This window comes from Mus pahari, chromosome 9 (genome assembly GCF_900095145.1).
Source record: "Mus pahari chromosome 9, PAHARI_EIJ_v1.1, whole genome shotgun sequence".
NCBI classification, from domain to species: domain Eukaryota; kingdom Metazoa; phylum Chordata; class Mammalia; order Rodentia; family Muridae; genus Mus; species Mus pahari.
In genome coordinates, this window is record NC_034598.1 from 45688073 (window position 1) to 45704659 (window position 16587).

General features: G+C 56.6%; 1 protein-coding gene across 1 annotated transcript; it reads right to left on the reverse strand.

Moving 5' to 3' along the window:
* Nucleotides 1-1542: 1542 nt before the first annotated feature.
* Pias4 (protein inhibitor of activated STAT 4) lies at nt 1543-16360 on the reverse strand. The gene is made up of 11 exons (XM_021204752.1): nt 16122-16360; nt 12170-12575; nt 6457-6541; nt 6176-6217; nt 5962-6052; nt 5748-5876; nt 5533-5638; nt 4067-4140; nt 3825-3985; nt 2716-2846; nt 1543-2638 (listed from the first exon to the last, which is right to left on the reverse strand). The coding sequence occupies exons 1-11, from the start codon at nt 16146-16148 to the stop codon at nt 2367-2369; spliced, it is 1524 nt and encodes a 507-aa protein (XP_021060411.1). The 5' UTR covers nt 16149-16360; the 3' UTR covers nt 1543-2366.
* Between the last annotated feature and the right edge of the window lie 227 nt (nt 16361-16587).

Consider the following 16587-nt stretch of genomic DNA (forward strand, 5'->3'; position numbering starts at 1 on the left):
ACTAGCTCGCACTAAATATATATTGATTTACCTTTGTGGGGGGCAGGGGGGCCAAGAGACAGAGGGTCAGGGGGCCCCGCCCCAGGCCCAGAATGAGGTGCCTTGGAATTTGGGGGCCCAGGCCTGGTGCATGGGGGTCCATAGCACAGAACAGACATTCCACTGACTGGATGTAAGAATCTTTATAAAAAGTGTGGGAGGCAGAACGAAAAAAAAACAATTGATTAAAGGAAAAATGCACTTTTTGGGGGTGGGGGGACAAGCTTTAAAAGTAATTAAAAAACAAGATTATGAAAAATCCGAAAAAATAGAATTCATTTTTCTTGTACATAAGAGAGAAAAACCCAACCACTAAATGCAGCCTGTTACGATATCTCTTTGCCTGGTCTCTGTGTTCTGTCTTGCTTTTTTGGGGGGGTGGGCCTGGGAGACCCCCTACTCTCTGCCTGGTCTCACACCTCCTGTAGGCAGAGGGACCCTGAAGGTCCCAGGGTGGGCGGTGGGTTTTCCCAGGCCTTTCCTGGGAAAGGACAGACATCTGTGGGCCAGCTGGGCTGGTAACCTCAAAGTCCTGGGCCAGTCCTGGCTCAGACACCCCAGCTTCAGGGTTTTGTAGACCCTGGATGGGCTAAGGGCCCCCATGCTGCTATCCCCAGCTGAGCTCCAATGACCTTATCAGGCCTAGGGGGCCCGGAAACCTCAGCTGGCTGTGGACAACTTCCTTTCCCCAGGAGGAAGCTGGCCTGGGGCCCTGTCACTGGATGGGGTGGGCTTGGGGTCCACTCTCCTCTAGGCTCTCTTAAGACATCTTCCCACTTGTTCAGCTGTGGCATGGATGAGTCACTCTCGGATCTTCTGTCCACTCTTGAGACCTAGTTGTTGGGAATCCATTAGGCCTAACTGCTGTAGCCTGAAATGTCTATTCACAGGTCCTAGTGGGAGCCACAGCTCCTAGTGGGAGGGGCTTCCTTGATGGTTTACCTGCTGACAGGTCCCAGATCAATGACTGATCGATCATACAGAGCCGGGTCTGCATACCCTCTCCCATGCTGTTTCAAACACCGTGCAGTCCTCTCGCCTTGTACTTGAGCTCCATCCACATGAGTGGCCACTGTACCAGCGCACGGGTTTCTCACTGCGCACAACATTCTCCAGTTCTCTCCACTGTGCGTATGTCTGAGCCTCGATCCTGATTAAGGTCGAGTAATACTCCAGCCTATTTTCTATACAAAATCTTGTTAATCTGAGTTCAAATTTCTGTGTGGGAGAGTACTCACACTGGGGCCCACTCAAGTTGCTGGTGGGTAGGCACTCAGATCAGGGGCTAATCCTTTTGTTTGGCCATCCTTGCCCCTATAGCCTGGTAACTTTGAGGGTTATCAGTGTCTGCTTGCCGAACAAGAAGTCCCCTGGGTTAACTCCCGCCCCGCCGCCCTACCCACCCCCCACCCCCCGCCCCCAGTGCACAGCTCCTAGGGAGGACGAGCAGACTAGCCTGGGCTACAGAGAAACCACAGATGGTCAGATGCCAGACTGGCTACTCTTCTTTTTTTTTTTTTATTTGCATTTTTAAAAAACAATTAAATTAGAATACAAATATTAGAAAAGAGTGCCGTGTGGCTGGCCAGGGCCCCGGCCTCCCGGCGAGTTCATGCGGTGACACCGCCAGGCAGCCCAGCTCCAGACCGGACCCGGTATTGCTTCCTGACAGAGTCGGGTGGGGAGGGCAGCAGGATGCCCCAGGGTCTGCCTGGCAGTGGGGCGTTGGAAGAGCAAGGCTCCCGAAGGTAAGGAGGCAGCCGGGGAGCCTCACACGCCGCGGGCCACACAAGAGCAGGGCGACAGCGCCCAAGCCCGCGGCCGGCTGCCCCATGGGGAAGTTAACCTGAATGAATTGGAGTTACCGAGGTAGCTGGCTAGAAAACGACACCCCCCCATGCCACCCGGGTCTGTGGCCCAAGCCCAGCCCCGCGACACCACGTTATTGCACATTGTGGCCGCCGTCCCCGGCCCGCCGCCCCACCATGGCTTCTCAACTAAACTGCTCGAGACTGGGCCAGCGCTCCGGGGTCAGGGCTCGGCTTCAACGCAGGGAAGCAGGGACAGCTGCCGGCCGCTGTCCAGTGTCCCAGGTCCCGGCGCCCTGCGGGCTGCTCCGGGAGGTGGCGTGCAGGCTGCCGGCCTGTGTAAGTGTTTATTTTCTCTTGTTTTTGTACTTTTTTTTTTTTTTTTGTCATTTTACTTTTTTTAATCCCCCCAAGAGGAGAGTCCAGAGGTACAGGAGCCGGGAGCCGGGAGCCGGGGAGGGGTGGGCGAGGGAATGATGGACGGGTGCGGCTCCCGCCCTCCAGCGCCCCACAGCCGCGTCAGCAAGCGGGCACCAGGCCCTTCTGGAACGGGCAGCGGCGCTTCGGCCGGGGGCCCTCGTCCTCGTCCTCATCGTCGTCCTCGTCCTCATCTTCATCTTCCGAGGACGATGAGCTGTCCAGTGTGAGGTCCACCACGTCAGCTCCTGTCTTGCCGTTCTCCAGGCTGCCTGCTGCCCCTGCACTGCTGCCGGTGCCGCCTGGGCCGCCCAGGCCACTGCCTATACCGGGGGTGCTGGAGGCTGGTGTGAGCCCGTTGGCGTCTGAGGTGCCTGTGGGGACAGGGCAACAGTGCTCAGTCACCCGGTCTGGCTGGCGCGGCGTGGTGGGTGCTGTGTGCAGGACTCACCTAGCACCAGGATGGGGCCCTGTGGGCTGCAGCTTGGCTCCTTCTCTGCACGGATTGGGCGCCATGAACCTTCCGCCAAGAACTCAATCTCATCTGCGTCCTCACACTCACTCAGGATCTTTGACAGCAGCCTGTGGGCACCAGAGTGGACAGGTCTGGGACCATGAGCAAAGTGCACTATTCCTGGCATCCCTGTGTGCCTGGAGAATTCACTCCTATACATTCTCTAAGGCCCTGTGGGCTGAACAGAGCTCTGACTTCCCACAGCATAGGGCCACCAACTTTCCTCCAGGAGGCCCCTGACTACCACTGGGGTGGTGGCATAGGGCTCCACCAAGGGCAAAGGCACCTGCTGAGCTTGCCAGCCCTGCCTACTGACTGCCTGGAGCTTAGGGGGAGGGAGAGCTTACAGCGGAAGAACCGCAGCTGGGCTGAGAACAGAGGACAATTGAGTCCAGCCCACATGCCCAGTCCCAGGGGTGTCCTCACTCCACCCAAGGCTGGTGCTGGCCAGGGAAGTGGCCATCTTCGGGCTAGGGAGCTGGGCTGGTAGCAGCTTCCAGGGCAGATCAAAGGCTGGGACCTTCTGGGAGTGGGCTAGGCTTGAATGGCAGGGCCTGGGGGGGGGGGGGACACCCTCAAGTCCCTCCTCTGAGTCCAAGGAGGTGCCTTGGGCCCCAGGCAAGTGGTTCTGAGAGCCTCAGCTCCTTGTGCTGGCTCTGGGGATACAGAACTGTGGCTGGCACCTGGCAGGAGGAGCCTCAGGTACGACAGACAGCAGGCTCAGTGTTTGAGTGGAGCTGAGACATCCCGAGGGAAAGAGCAGCACCTCCCTCTGTGCTATGGGACAGGTTCCTGCCTGTCCTCTCCCTCCCCACACAGAAGTCACAACTGCAGGTGGCCACTTGCAAAGACTGAGGGCTCAAGGTCACATGCACAGGGGGACTCCAAGCAGCCTGAGGCGATGACATAATGACCCTCTGCATAGCAAAGGCCCCAGAAATCTTGCAGCAGAGCCACAGACGGCAGCACAGGTAGCCATGTGTCTCAGTGCAGAGCTTGGCTGTGTACCCACACACAGGAGTGTTGGCCCAGGCCAGGTCACTCACCCATCTATGATGAGCTGGTCATAGGCTGCAGGCTTGTCACACACAGGGCACATCCAGGTGGGCTTCTTCTCGTTCATTTGCAGGTAGAACACAGCATCAAAGCACTGCAGGTGTGCGCAGGTCTCTGCACGGCAGGGCACCGAGAGCCGCATCTTCACCAGCTTGAGAGCAGACAGAGCGGGTGTGAGGACACTGTTGTCCCACAATGACCACCCACATGGCTGGGGACAGATGGAACTCACTGGGCAGATAAGGGACACTCGTACTCCAGTAGTGGCGATCTCGCTGTCAGGGTCTAGGCGAAGCTTCTCCTTGACTGTGAGGTGACAGAGGGGATGGGGCTGTCAGAGCGCAGGCTCTTGTCTCCACAGGTGAAGGTCTCATGCGGGTCAGGCTTGCCTCTAGCTCCTAACTGCCAGCTTGGAAAATCACTTCCAACCAGCCTGAACCCACAAGTCCTGGTGCACACAGCTCAGAGGGCCCTGGGGCTCCCACACCTGCAGAGGGCCCTGGGGCTCCCACACCTGCGCAGAGGCCCTTGGGGCTCCCACACCTGCGCAGAGGCCCTTGGGGCTCCCACATCTGCGTTAGAGTTGCGAGGTTGCATGGCATTTCTGCAAAGATCCAGGGGCACAGCTTCTCAGAAGCCATACAGGTGCCACAGAATCTGTAGCTTCAGGGCAGCAAAAACTTTCTCCCAAGCCTTGTGACTCGTGGGACACTGACCACAGACAGACAGACAGACACACACACAGACACACACACAGACACACACACAGACACACACACACAGACACACACAGACACACACAGACACACACACACACACAATGCACCTGGGTTTTGCTGTCTCAACCCTGGTTAACAAACAATAGAGCTGGTGGCCTTGGCCTGCAAAGCATGCCTTCAACTGCCCAGGTATGACAACTCCAGCAGGCCTGGGCCACCTCCACCCACCTGAGGGATCATGATAGCACCTCCTCAGAACAGGCTAGAGACTGACCAGGCCAAGCCCAGCTGGGGGGAATAACAGGCCGGAAGGCCTCCAGGGCAACTGAGGCCTGTCCTGCAAAGAAATGGCCACTGGGGTGGTCCAGAGTCAGTGAGGGCCCCCATTAGAAAAGGCTGGGTGTGGGCTGCTGAGATGGCTCAGTGGGTAAGAGCACCCGACTGCTCTTCCGAAGGTCCCGAGTTCAAATCCCAGCAACCACACGGTGGCTCACAACCATCCGTAACAAGATCTGATGCCCTCTTCTGGAGTGTCTGAAGACAGCTATAGTGTACTTACATATGATAAATAAATTAATCTTAAAAAAAAAAAAAAAGGCTGGGTGGACACTGTGGGCTTAGGCCTGCTTCAGGGGACATCTGTTCAGACCCACACCACCTTGATTTAAAAACACCCATCACAAGTTGGGTGCTGGTGGCGCCCGCCTTTAATCCCAGCACTCCGGAGGCAGAGGCCAGCCTGGTCTACAGAGAGAGTTCCAGGGCAGCCAGGGTTGCTATACAGAGAATTCGTATCTCAAAAGAAAAATGCCGTCCTAGGCACAGGACACCTGGCCTGGCATCTCACACGCCATCTTGCTCCCCATACCCCACCCGCCCTCCACCCTCTCAGAGACCAGGGCCAGACTTGACCCCACATCTGTGGCTGCACACCCTAGCAGGAGGTCCCGGGAGGCCCTGCAGCCTGCCACTCACTCACCCAGAGCCTTGCACAGCTCAGGGTGCTTCACCCCAATCGTCTTCAACCTCTGCAGCAGGTCTGAGGAGGTCAGCTGTCGCACCAGGTACAAAGCCACGGAGTAGCTCTGTGGACAGAGAGGCTGTGTCAGGCTGTCAGCCTGGGGTGATGCGGTGCTGGGCACAGGGTGCACGGGGTGAACGTGAGGCAGCTGGGGGCTGAGGGCAGGCACTCACCTTGCCATAGTTGCCCCAGGTGACGGTAATTCGGTTGGTGGCCGAGGACAGATACATGAGGTGGGTAAGGTTGATGGGGCGGCAGGGCCTCTTAGGTTCCACACCAGGCTTGTTGGAGGGATAGTAGCCCTGTGGACAGTGCTATGCTCAGCCCCGCCAGGCCCATTCCTACCTTGTGTCTATGCCACCCTGCTCCCCAGGCTGCCTCGCTCACCGGCACTGAACAGTAGCTGTGGTTGACCTTCACAGCGATGTTGGGTGGGTATTGGTCCTCCTGTGGACAGCTGGTATCAGAGTAACAGATCCTGGGGAGACAACAGGTCATGAGCTGTGAAGGCACAGGAGGGCTGTGGGGACCCACGACTCAGGAGTACTGGGGAAGCCTGGGCAATGAGAGCAGGGGCAGGCGAGGGCAGGACTGCTCATACCTCAGCACCACCTGCACAGCTTTCACTCCAGGCTGCAGCTCCCTGTGGGCAAGGCGGGAGCAGGAGTCAGTCGCAGCACAGACCACTAGGGGCCCTTCGCATGGTCACCAGCTAGGTGGTCACAGAACCCAGCCACCATAGCCTGACCTCTGCCTTGACAAATGGGGCAGGGACAGCTCAGGCTCACAGAAGGTTCACCCACACCCACTGTACCCAAGGGACCCTGGGTTCCATCTGATGACATGTGTGCCTGGGGAGCTCCTGAGCCTGCTGAGCCCCACCTGGAGTTGCGGATCATCTCCACCTGCCGAGGTGTTAGCGCGAAGATACACGGGCTCTCTTGCAGCTTCTCTGCGCTCTGTGGGACTGAACACACGTGGGTCAGGCAGCCTGGCTGAACAGAGGCCACCCCCTCTTCACCTGAGACTTTAGCCCATTCTGGGTCCCTCTGGAGCCAGGTATCCCAAAGGCAGAGGGGTAGCCACGTGTATCCGCAGGCCATCGTCTTGTCTGCACCCAGGTCCAGTCTCTGCCAGCCAGCCAGGCTCCACACCAGAATGCTGGCCTACTATGCACGAACCCAGGGAGGGCTCTTACATCGTATGCATGTGCTTGCGATGCGGCCCCAGCAGGCCTCTGAGGGAGAGGAGGAGGAGGAGGAGGTGCAGGCACCTGCCACCCCAGTGTGCAGGAGGCTCAAGCAGAAGGATCTTGGGTTCAAAAACTAGCCTGGACTCTTGGGTGAGTCTGTGGCCCAAGGACACAGCAGTGGGGAACAGGCCGATAGCTCCACCCAGCTCTGCAAAACCAACCACCATCCCTGTCAGGGAACACTGTCTTTCCAGCCACAAGATCCTGTTCACAAGAACAGCTGACGCTGGGTGTGAAGGCCTGGAACCTTCTGACCTGCAGGCTGTGGTGCCTGTGCCACACAACGAGTATAGGCAGACTTTGAACTAGGGGAGTGGACTGGCTGGGGTGAGGAGTTATCACCCCTGCAGCCGGCACAGCCTCATGTACTCAAAGAGCCCATGGGTCCCTGGGTGAGAGTAGGCTGCATGCAGCGATGCTACAGGGCCAGAGGGCACAGGAGCTCAGGGCCACCTGGGCACACTCAGATCTGCCTACCTGGAGCAGGCACCCTGAGGGAGGTGGGGCGAGCCCAGCAGGGCCATGGCAGCCACGAGCTGACAGTGGCTGGGTAGGAAGGAGGTAGAGGCCCATCCACCCTCCCTGGGGGTGGGGAGGGGGTAGGGAAGGTTTTTGTTCTGTGAGCTGCCCAATGAGCACACTACTGTCTAGGGTCCCATACCCCAGCAACCAGCTGAGGCTTCTCCCACCCTATGCTGCTGGAGGGGGCCACAGGGTGTTCCCCAAGCCAGTGTCTCTGTCATGGCTATTGGTCCCTTGGAGCAGTCCTTCCCCACCCTTGCATGTGAGGGCGGAGCCTTCACGGCAGCACCAGCCATGACCTGAACTCTTCCTCAGTGGCCTCATCACACCGACCCAGCCTTCCCAGCCTTAGGGCCTTTACACCCACTGTGGCTCTCACTTTATAGCCCAGGCTGGCCCTGAACCTGCAACCCTCCTCCTGGACATAAGAGGATAGCTCTGCAGGTCCTGTCACCATTCCCTCCTCCAGTATGTTGTTGATACGCATGTCTGTCCTGTACAACAGTGTCTGAGGCTGGCCAGGCATGGTGGCCCACGCTATAATCCCATCACACAGGAGGAAGAGGCGGCAGACCTCTGTGAGTTCAAGGGCAGCCTGGGTTACACACACAGCAGCCCTGCTCTGCCTGCCTGCCTCCATCAACCACTCTCAGATTTTCTCTGGGCCTCTGTAGCGGGGGCCATAGCTGGGGGCCCCCGTGAACCCACACATGGTCAGGCAAGCACAGACACTGTGAGGGAAGCTGCAGGCTGCCTCTGCCTGTGGCAGGGCAACCACCAATGTCCAATGGGGCAGGTAGGAAACTGACAGGACACTCAGGGCCACGGAAGGTGCTACCCAGGATCTTCACAGTCATGAGGTCCCTCTTAGTCTTATGCACTCTAGGGTGGAGGTGGAGATGAACTCAGGACCACCTGTGGGTATCCACAGGACAACGACACTATTGTCACCTCAGGCTCAGGCAGCCTAGCGGGGCACAGGTGATAGGGTGCCCTCCTCACCACAGGGTCTCGCTCTGCAGCCCGGGCTGGCCTCCAACTCAGAGATCCGCCTGCCTCTGCCTCCCGAGTACTTAACTAAAAGCGTCCCACCGCCACCTAGCTAAGGTGACTGGTGTTTAATGCAGGCTTAGCTGGGTACACTAGGAGTGCCAAGACAAACAGTGGGGGCCCAATCTGCTTCAGACAAGCCATTGCAGTGACATAATGGGCTTGTGTCACCCAGCTACCATCAGGGCCAGTTCCAAACGGCCACCCTAGCCTACCACAAAGGTCCTGAGTGTGTGTGGGGGTCAGCATGGGGAGCCCTGAGAGGAAGAGCTGCCCTCAGCTCGGCTGTGGGACTCATGGCTGGGGGGGGGGGATGCAGCTGGGCAGAGGACCACAGCCTGTGCCACTGGGGTGGGCAGGACCAGTGCAAGGGCTGCCCCAAATCTGTGGCCTGAACCAGTCAAGCCCAGTCTGGATATGAGACAGACAACAAGGGGGATGGCAGATGGAGTTCCTGCCTTTCAGCCCAGCAGTAGGGGAGGGGAGGGGAAACAGGACCAGAGGGTCATGATCATTTTTGGCTACGTAACAAGTTGGGCCGGGCGTGGTGGCGCACGCCTTTAATCCCAGCACTTGGGAGGCAGAGGCAGGCGGATTTCTGAGTTCCAGGACAGCCTGGTCTACAAAGTGAGTTCCAGGACAGCCAGGGCTACACAGAGAAACCCTGCCTCGGAAAACCAAAAAAAAAAAACCAAAACAAACAAACAAACAAAAAAACCAATTTGGGCCAGCCTGGGCTACCTGAAACCCTGCCTCAAAATACCACAAAAAAAAACAACACCCCATAGAAAGAGCAACAGACAAAGGTTGAAAGCCAGCTACGGTGGAGTAGATGTCATATGGGTAGTTGCGGTGTACCCTTAAAGACAAACAGGGACCAGAAGCCTGGGGTGGGTAACGAGTCAGTGTGGGAGGCTGAGGTGTAGCCTATGCAAAGGCCCTGAAGACAGAACCAGGCTGGCTTTCCCAGTGTCCCCTGTGAATGCCACGGGGTGAACTTCCTGAACCTCTGGTCCTAGCACTATAGGGGCTGAAGCTAGAGGATCACAAGTTCTGGGCCAGCTTGGGCTACACTGTGAGCCCTGCCTCAAACACTGCATCAGCGAAACAAGTAACATAGCAGGCTTCCCCAGCAGCCGGGGAGCTGAGACACATGGGCAGCAAGAGGAGGTAGCAGTGGCTCAAGAGGCTGATATCCCATGGCCCCTAGGGTCACAGGCCCCCCCATCACTCCTTTCTCCCACAATGACTTTGTTCCATCTACATGACCTGCAGGAGCCCCAATGAAGCCTCCTCTCCCAGGAAGCCCTCCAACTGCTCGAAGGACACATGGCCCTCAGGTAGGAGTCACCAGCTCCATGGCAGCTGACATCTTCTCCACCCGGTCCTAAACCATCCTCACTTCTGCCTGGGCCCTCGGATCTCTAGTCCTAGGTCAGTTCTGCTGTGAGCAGCAACTGTTACCTACTTTGGCCTGCCTTGCCTGGAAGTGAGGGAGAAACCAACATGGACTCCCAAACAGACAGGGGTACAGGGCACAGCCTGGGGGGCCTAGGAGCTCAGGAGGCTGTGTGTCCTGGGGTGAGTGCCTTGTGCTCTCTGGTTACCAGCCCTCTTTAGAGGGTCTGTCCATGCGCTCTGAACTGCAGCTGGTGTCTCCTGCCCCTCTCCCCTCCCCCTCTGGGTACTCAGGTGATTTATGGGTTCAGTAGGCCTGGTGCAGACTAAGCGGTTCGCTTTTCCAGAGAATCCTATAGTATCATGGGGCTCACTCTGGCCTGGGAAAGGGGCTGGCCACTGTGAATTGGCATCACAGGGCTCATGCCGGGGAGCATGGGAAATTCTGGGTTTTGGAGCTTGAGAGATCATGGCCTTAGATCCAGGATCAGCACTCTTATCCAGCAGTCCCTTGAGGCGTGGGGACCCAGGGAAGGGGGTGTCCTGGGCAGGCCGGCAGGCTAGACCTCTTTGTTCAAGCCGCTGGTAGACAGGGGAGCATGCTGTCCCGGAGATCAGGTGACCGAGGTCCCTAAGGAGTAGGGGCACAGTGATGCATTGTGGGGCGGAGTGAAGGCTGGCTTGCTCTGCAGGAAGGAAGCCTGTCACGCAGGCTGGGAGGCCAGGGGGCCAACCTCCTGGCACTCCGGTCTTCCTCAAGATGACAGTCAGCTTGACCCCAAGGCTCCCAAGGGCTGTGGAGACCTTCGAGGAGGCAGACTTGTGGCACCTGGAGCATGATGGGAAGGGCAGAGTAGGCAGGCTAGGGGGTTCTGCCTCCAGACCCCATCAGCACCAAGGGTTTGCAAAAGGGACAGGACTATAGGTCAGGGGCGGAGCCTCAGTGAGGGGCGGGGCCTCTGATCACAGAAAAAGTCCACACCATAGGGCACAACTACTACTGTCTGCTACCCTTCCTCAGGCACCCCCAGCAGCCCTAATTCAAACATAGCGCCCCAAGTCCCAGGGTAAGAGGGACATAGCCTTGCTACAGTAGGAGAATGCTACCCAGGGAAGATAGTCAGGGTGGAATGGAAGTGGGGAGGCCCCTGAACACCATGTGGGGTTGACAAAGGAACTGCTCATCTCGAAGCCTGCCCCAAGTACTGGGGCCCAACCTTTGGGCTTCACACAGAGACAGGCAGGGGGAGAATAGGGGAGTAGGGTGTCTGGAGAACCTGAGAGAGCCCCAGGTCCTAGATGTGGCCCATTAGGACCTGCCAGGTGCACAGCTCAGGGCAGCATCTGTGGCCACAACCCCACTCCATGCTGCACATGGAAGGTCAGATGCTGCAGCGGGCTCTGAGGCTGTCTGTGCCTCAACACAGAGGGTGGGGTCTGACCAGCCTACACTTCCTGATACCCTGATAACTTGGAAGTTACATCTATCTATCTATCTATCTATCTATCTATCTATCTATCTATATCTATCTATCTCTATCTTTCTTTCTTTCTTTCCTTTCCTTTCCTTTCCTTTCCTTTTTCCTTTCCTTTCCTTTCCTTTCCTTTCCTTTCCTTTCCTTTCCTTTCCTTTCCTTTCCTTTCCTTTAGCTCAGGTTGGCCTCAAACTCATTGTATAACTGAGGAAAACCTAGAACTCCCTTCCAAATAATGGGATAACCGAAATGAGCCACTATGCCTAGCTTTTTTTTTTCTTTTAAAAATCAGGGTCTGGGGGTTGGGGATTTAGCTCAGTGGTAGAGCACTTGCCTAGCAAGCGCAAGGCCCTGGGTTTGGTCCTCGGCTCTAGAAAAAAAAAAAAAAAAAATTCAGGGTCTGGCTGGGCAGCGGTGGCGCACTCCTTTAATCCTAGCACTTGGGAGGCAGAGGCAGGCGGATTTCTGAGTTCCAAGGCAGCCTGGTCTACAGAGTGAGTTCCAGGACAGCCAGGGCTACACAGAGAAACCCTGTCTCGTAAAACCAAAATAAAATAAAATAATAATTTCAGGATCTATTTGCCCAGGCTAGCCTCAAAATCCTGGCAATCCTCTTGCCTCAGCTGATTACATGGGGGTGAGAGGTCAAGCATGCTAGTGACCGCTCAGCTCTGTCCAACCTATACTCCCGGTCATACCCTCAGCAGAGTCTAGTCTATAGCCCAGTCTAGCCCAAAACTCACCTTCCCCTGCCTTAGCCACTAAGTACTGAAAGGCCAGTATGTGCTGCCCTGCCACCCGTGTCACGTGTTTGAAGCTGTTAGGTTTAGGGTGGCTGGTCATGGGGCACATGGCTGAGCCTGCTTTGGGGATCTGCTGGGCGATACCCACCACTCACCCAGTTCAGTGGGCTTCAGCAATTCGTCCAGCATGTTGAAGAAGGGGAGCTTAACCAGGCGTACCTCCGGCTTAAGGGTCTTGGTGGGCAGGCGCCCCAGTCCATTCAAGTACTTCCCGTACAGCACGGGGTAGTCCACGGTAGGCCCTGACAGGGGAGTCCTGGGCATGGAGTGTAGTGCCAGGGGATCCAGGGGCCGTGGTGCCTGTGGGCCGGGCTCTGCGCTCTTCTTGGCGTAGCGAGTCTCATACAGCTCTTTGATCTTCTTGAAAAGCTCTGGGCTACAGTCGAACTGCACCAGCTGCAAGGCCCTGGTCACCAGTTCGTGCTTCAGCCCACTCTTGCTCCGGCCTACAAAGCCCAGCAGCATCTGCAGGTCTGATACTCGGAAGCTCATCACCATGTTCTGCAAAGGGGAACCACAGCGGCTCTCAGGGGTGTGATCCTCTAACCTGCGTGTCTCCTCACCCTCAGCTCCCTGTGGCAGCCACCAAAACCCTGCTTCCTATGAGTGTTGACCCAGAGTAGGTCTGGCCTGCTAGTCTCAGGCCCCCGGGCACTATGGACTGAGACAGGTCTTCCAGTAAGGCATTCTGGACCCTGTCCTTGGTTTTCAGCCCACCACCAGGGTACGCAGGAACAGAATGGGCCCACATGAGAACAACTAGTCTCTGAAACCAAACAGAGCGGTGACCAAGCTAAGGGCACAGTGACACAAATGGGAAGGAATGAACCTATGGGTACTTCAGGCAAAAAGAAACCAACCAGAGCACAAGGGGATTCCAGAGCATGACCCAGGCCCTCGGGCAGGCTGCTTACACTCGTGACACTCGAGCTGATGGGCATGGCCCGTCCCCACAGATGGGAGGACCAAGCATCCCTGAAACAAAGGCCAGTTGGGCCTGGGGCCTCTTGTGTTAAGTCCTGATGCTGGCCTCCACTGAATGAAAAGTAGAAAGGGACTTCCACAGGGCTGGGACACGTACCCCAAGTGGCATGAGACACAGTCAGGTGACCCAATCCATGAACCCCAAAGAAGCCTATAAGATACACAAAGCCCACCTGACCAGCCCAGGGGTCTGAGCCTCAGGGATCCATGCCACTGGATGTCCACCTGCTGAGTCCCTACCAGGGAGCTCCAAAAAACACCTAAGACTCGGGGTGCCAGCTACTTCAGCATGACTTAAGTATGACAGGGTGGCTCAAGTTGGCCTGGTGGCTACCAGGCCTCCCAGATCTCTGGAGGGTTGTAGGAAAGCCCCAACTCTTCAGGGACTCTAGGGGATGTGGCCCTCCCAATGTGGCCTTCGCTTCCTACCACACACAGGGACAAATAGCACACAGTTAGCACATTTGTACTCAAATCCTCACAACTCTGGAGAGGTACAGTGAGGTAGGTGCCCTCGATGATCAAGCTAGAGCCAGAGAGCTTTGTGGTCCCAATGGCTATCACGGAGTTCCGTCACCCAGGACTGATGGCAAGCATCCGAGCAGCCAGGTCGCTGCCATATGGTCTGGGTCAGGTTTCTTAGCAGCTGCCATGGCCTGAGCAGCCTGCTGGAGAACAGCAGAGCATGGGGACAGGCACACAGGAAGAAGCCTCCATCCATCACCCGGAGTGTATTTCCCGCCCTGGCACAAGACTACCAGGGCCGAGTTTATAAACAGTGCTTTCACCATGACTTCTGGAGATTCAGTTTGAGGTGTGATGTGGAGTGACAGCCCAAACACAGACAGAGAAGTGACTGCACTTCGCTGTGACAGTAGCCTAGGCTCTTTAGAAAGCTGAGATGCCCAACACAGGGATGAAGGATGAAGGCTTGACCCCAAGCCTGCTGCAGGGACCATTCACCCACAGGATGATGGAACATGGTCCATTCATCCACAAACACCACAATCGCTTCCTGGAAGCCCCAGTATGTCTCAAAAGACACAATCTCTGGCCTGTTGTGACAGATTGGAGGGAAACTACCAGAAAAGTGGAGGTATTGCTATCATCCTAAAACACTTCGAGCCGGGCATGGTGGCGCGCACCTTTAATCCCAGCACTCAGGAGGCAGAGGCAGGCGGATTTCTGAGTTCCAGGCCAGCCTGGTCTACAGAGTGAGAGTTCCAGGACAGCCAGGGCTACACAGAGAAACCCTGTCTTGAAAAACCAAAAAAAGAAAAATACAAACAAAACAAAACAAACAAACAAAAACACTGCGAGGAGCTGGGCGTGGTGGCGCACGCCTTTAATCCCAGCACTCGGGAGGCAGAGGCAGGNGGATTTCTGAGTTCGAGGCCAGCCTGGTCTACAAAGTGAGTTCCAGGACAGCCAGGGCTATACAGAGAAACCGTGTCTCAGAAAACAAAAAAACAAAAAAACAAAAAAACAAAACACTGTGAGGGGCCATGACAGGAGTCCTCTGGATCATTTCAGAGTTTCAAAGAAGGGTCAAGTTCACCTAACTAAGGTGGAGGTGGGGGGGTCTAGCTGGCAGAGGGTCAAGTAGAGGTCATCAGCTTTTATTTAAAGGATCTAGACCGCAAAGAAGCAATCGCAGCCCTTACCACTGAGGGGGGAATGAAGGTACAGGGTCTTTGGCCTCGCCCCGATGTTCTAGGATGGTACAAGGGGGACTTCAAGGAGTAAACTGCGTTCCAGATTGTACTTTACATATCCCCATCTCAAAGTTCTGTTTCCCAAGAGTCTACATAAATGGTGTCAATTTAGGGTGAGGAAATGGGGAGAAAGATGGGTACACTCTTTTTTTTTAAATGATTTTTTTGAGACAGGATTTCTCTGTGGAGCCCTGGCTGTCCAGGAACTCACTTTGTAGACCATATTGGCTTTAAACTCACAGAGATCTGCCTGCCTCTGTCTCCTGAGTCCTGGGATTAAAGGTGTGCCACCATACCTGGTGAGGATTACACCTTTTAATCAGAGCCTCTAGAATAACCCTAAGGGTCCCAGTGGGGAGGGAAGGGCCACGTAACAAGAGAGCCAGGAAGGGCAGGGGGACAGTCAGGATCTTATGGGTGGGAAGATGCTTGAGGGGGACTGAGAGACTCCAGTGTGCTGGCACCTTGGCAGGGAGACAGAGCAGAACTGGATCGAGGCTAAGCCAAGCTGTACTTCAAGAGGGTTAATGGGGACTCAAGTTGGGTCAGAGCCCTGGTACCTGAACGCAGACATGGAGGAACAAGCCTAAACAACACTCCCCTGGACTCAGTCAAGGTGTCCTGTGAGGATCAATCTGAGGAACACATAACAAGGAGGTGGTGGGTCCAGTGGGCTATGCCAGGCAGCAGTGAAACCCTACAAGGCGATTCTCCAGGATGTAGAGGTTAGAGATGGCTTAGAGAGTGAGACAGGATCACTGGAGGCTGAAGTGAAGAGGTACCCCAGAGCTGACAAGTGGGGAGCGGGACTCTAAAATATACTTGGGCTGTCTGGAGTCTGACTTATTCAGTAGTCAGGAGGTGTCAGACTGAGCCCCGAGAATCAGAGGACTTGTGGCAATCCCTGCAGACCATCCCCATGCTAGCCTGTAGGGGGGAAAGGGGGGGCACCCGGACCTGAGTCCTACTCGTTGCCTTGGAAACCTGATGGTGAAGTCACTTTGCATTCCTTCGGTTTCCGAGACCACACAGAAGGACCCCCAGTTCTGTCCCAACAGAGCTAACCCAAAGGAGAGGACAGTGCCTGCACCGGGAAAGCTGTGTAGCCACACTGCGGGAACCCCTGCTCAGGTCAGTAGAGAAGTGACAGTAGATGGCGGGGACACCCCAGGAGGGAGCTGGCGACCCCGCCCCCGGTCTCCCCGCCCCCCGCCCGCAGGTTCAGCCCGCGTCCCAGTCGCACCCTCGCCGCCCGCACCGCCACACCCCGCCCTCCCAGCTCCCTGCGAGGAGCGGTCCGTACTCCGCCACCCGCCTGTCCCGGCCGGAGCCACTCTCGCTCACTCACTTTGGCCTCCACCAGCTCTGCCGCCATCTTGGCCACTAGCGTCCCCCGCGCCGGGAGGCCCCAGCCGTCGCGTCACGTGAGGGCCCTCGACTGGAGGCGGGGCCTGCGCGAGAGCCAATAAAAGCGAGTGCTGGCTCCTTCCTCCACGCCCCCGCGTCTGAGAGGCGGGAGGATGCATCGCGCGCACGCGCCTACAGGAACCACCGCCCGAGGACCTGACCAATCACGACGGACAATTGCCAAATCCCGCCCCCACGGTTATTTTTCAAGGCGCTGGCCGCTACCACGCCCACTCCGGGGCGGAGTCTAGCTGCTTAAAGAAATAGCAGCACTTCCCGCCGCCTCATTTCTCTTGCTTCAGAAAACCGCTATGTTTTTGTGTTTATTTAGTGAGTACATATGTGAAAGTCACAGAACAATCTAGGGAAGTAGGTTTTCTCCTTCCACTATGTAGGTCCCAGGGATG

What these genes read in the sequence shown, in the direction of transcription:
- Pias4 (XM_021204752.1), bottom strand. Translation starts at nt 16,148, where the DNA reads ATGGCGGCAGAGCTGGTGGAGGCCAAA. An exon ending in TGAGCTGTGCAAGGCTCTGG is followed by an intron (nt 4,141 to 5,532) that starts GTGAGTGAGTGG and finishes GTCACCTCACAG; the next exon opens with TCAAGGAGAAGCTTCGCCTA. An exon ending in GGGCCCCATCCTGGTGCTAG is followed by an intron (nt 2,639 to 2,715) that starts GTGAGTCCTGCA and finishes CTGTCCCCACAG; the next exon opens with GCACCTCAGACGCCAACGGG.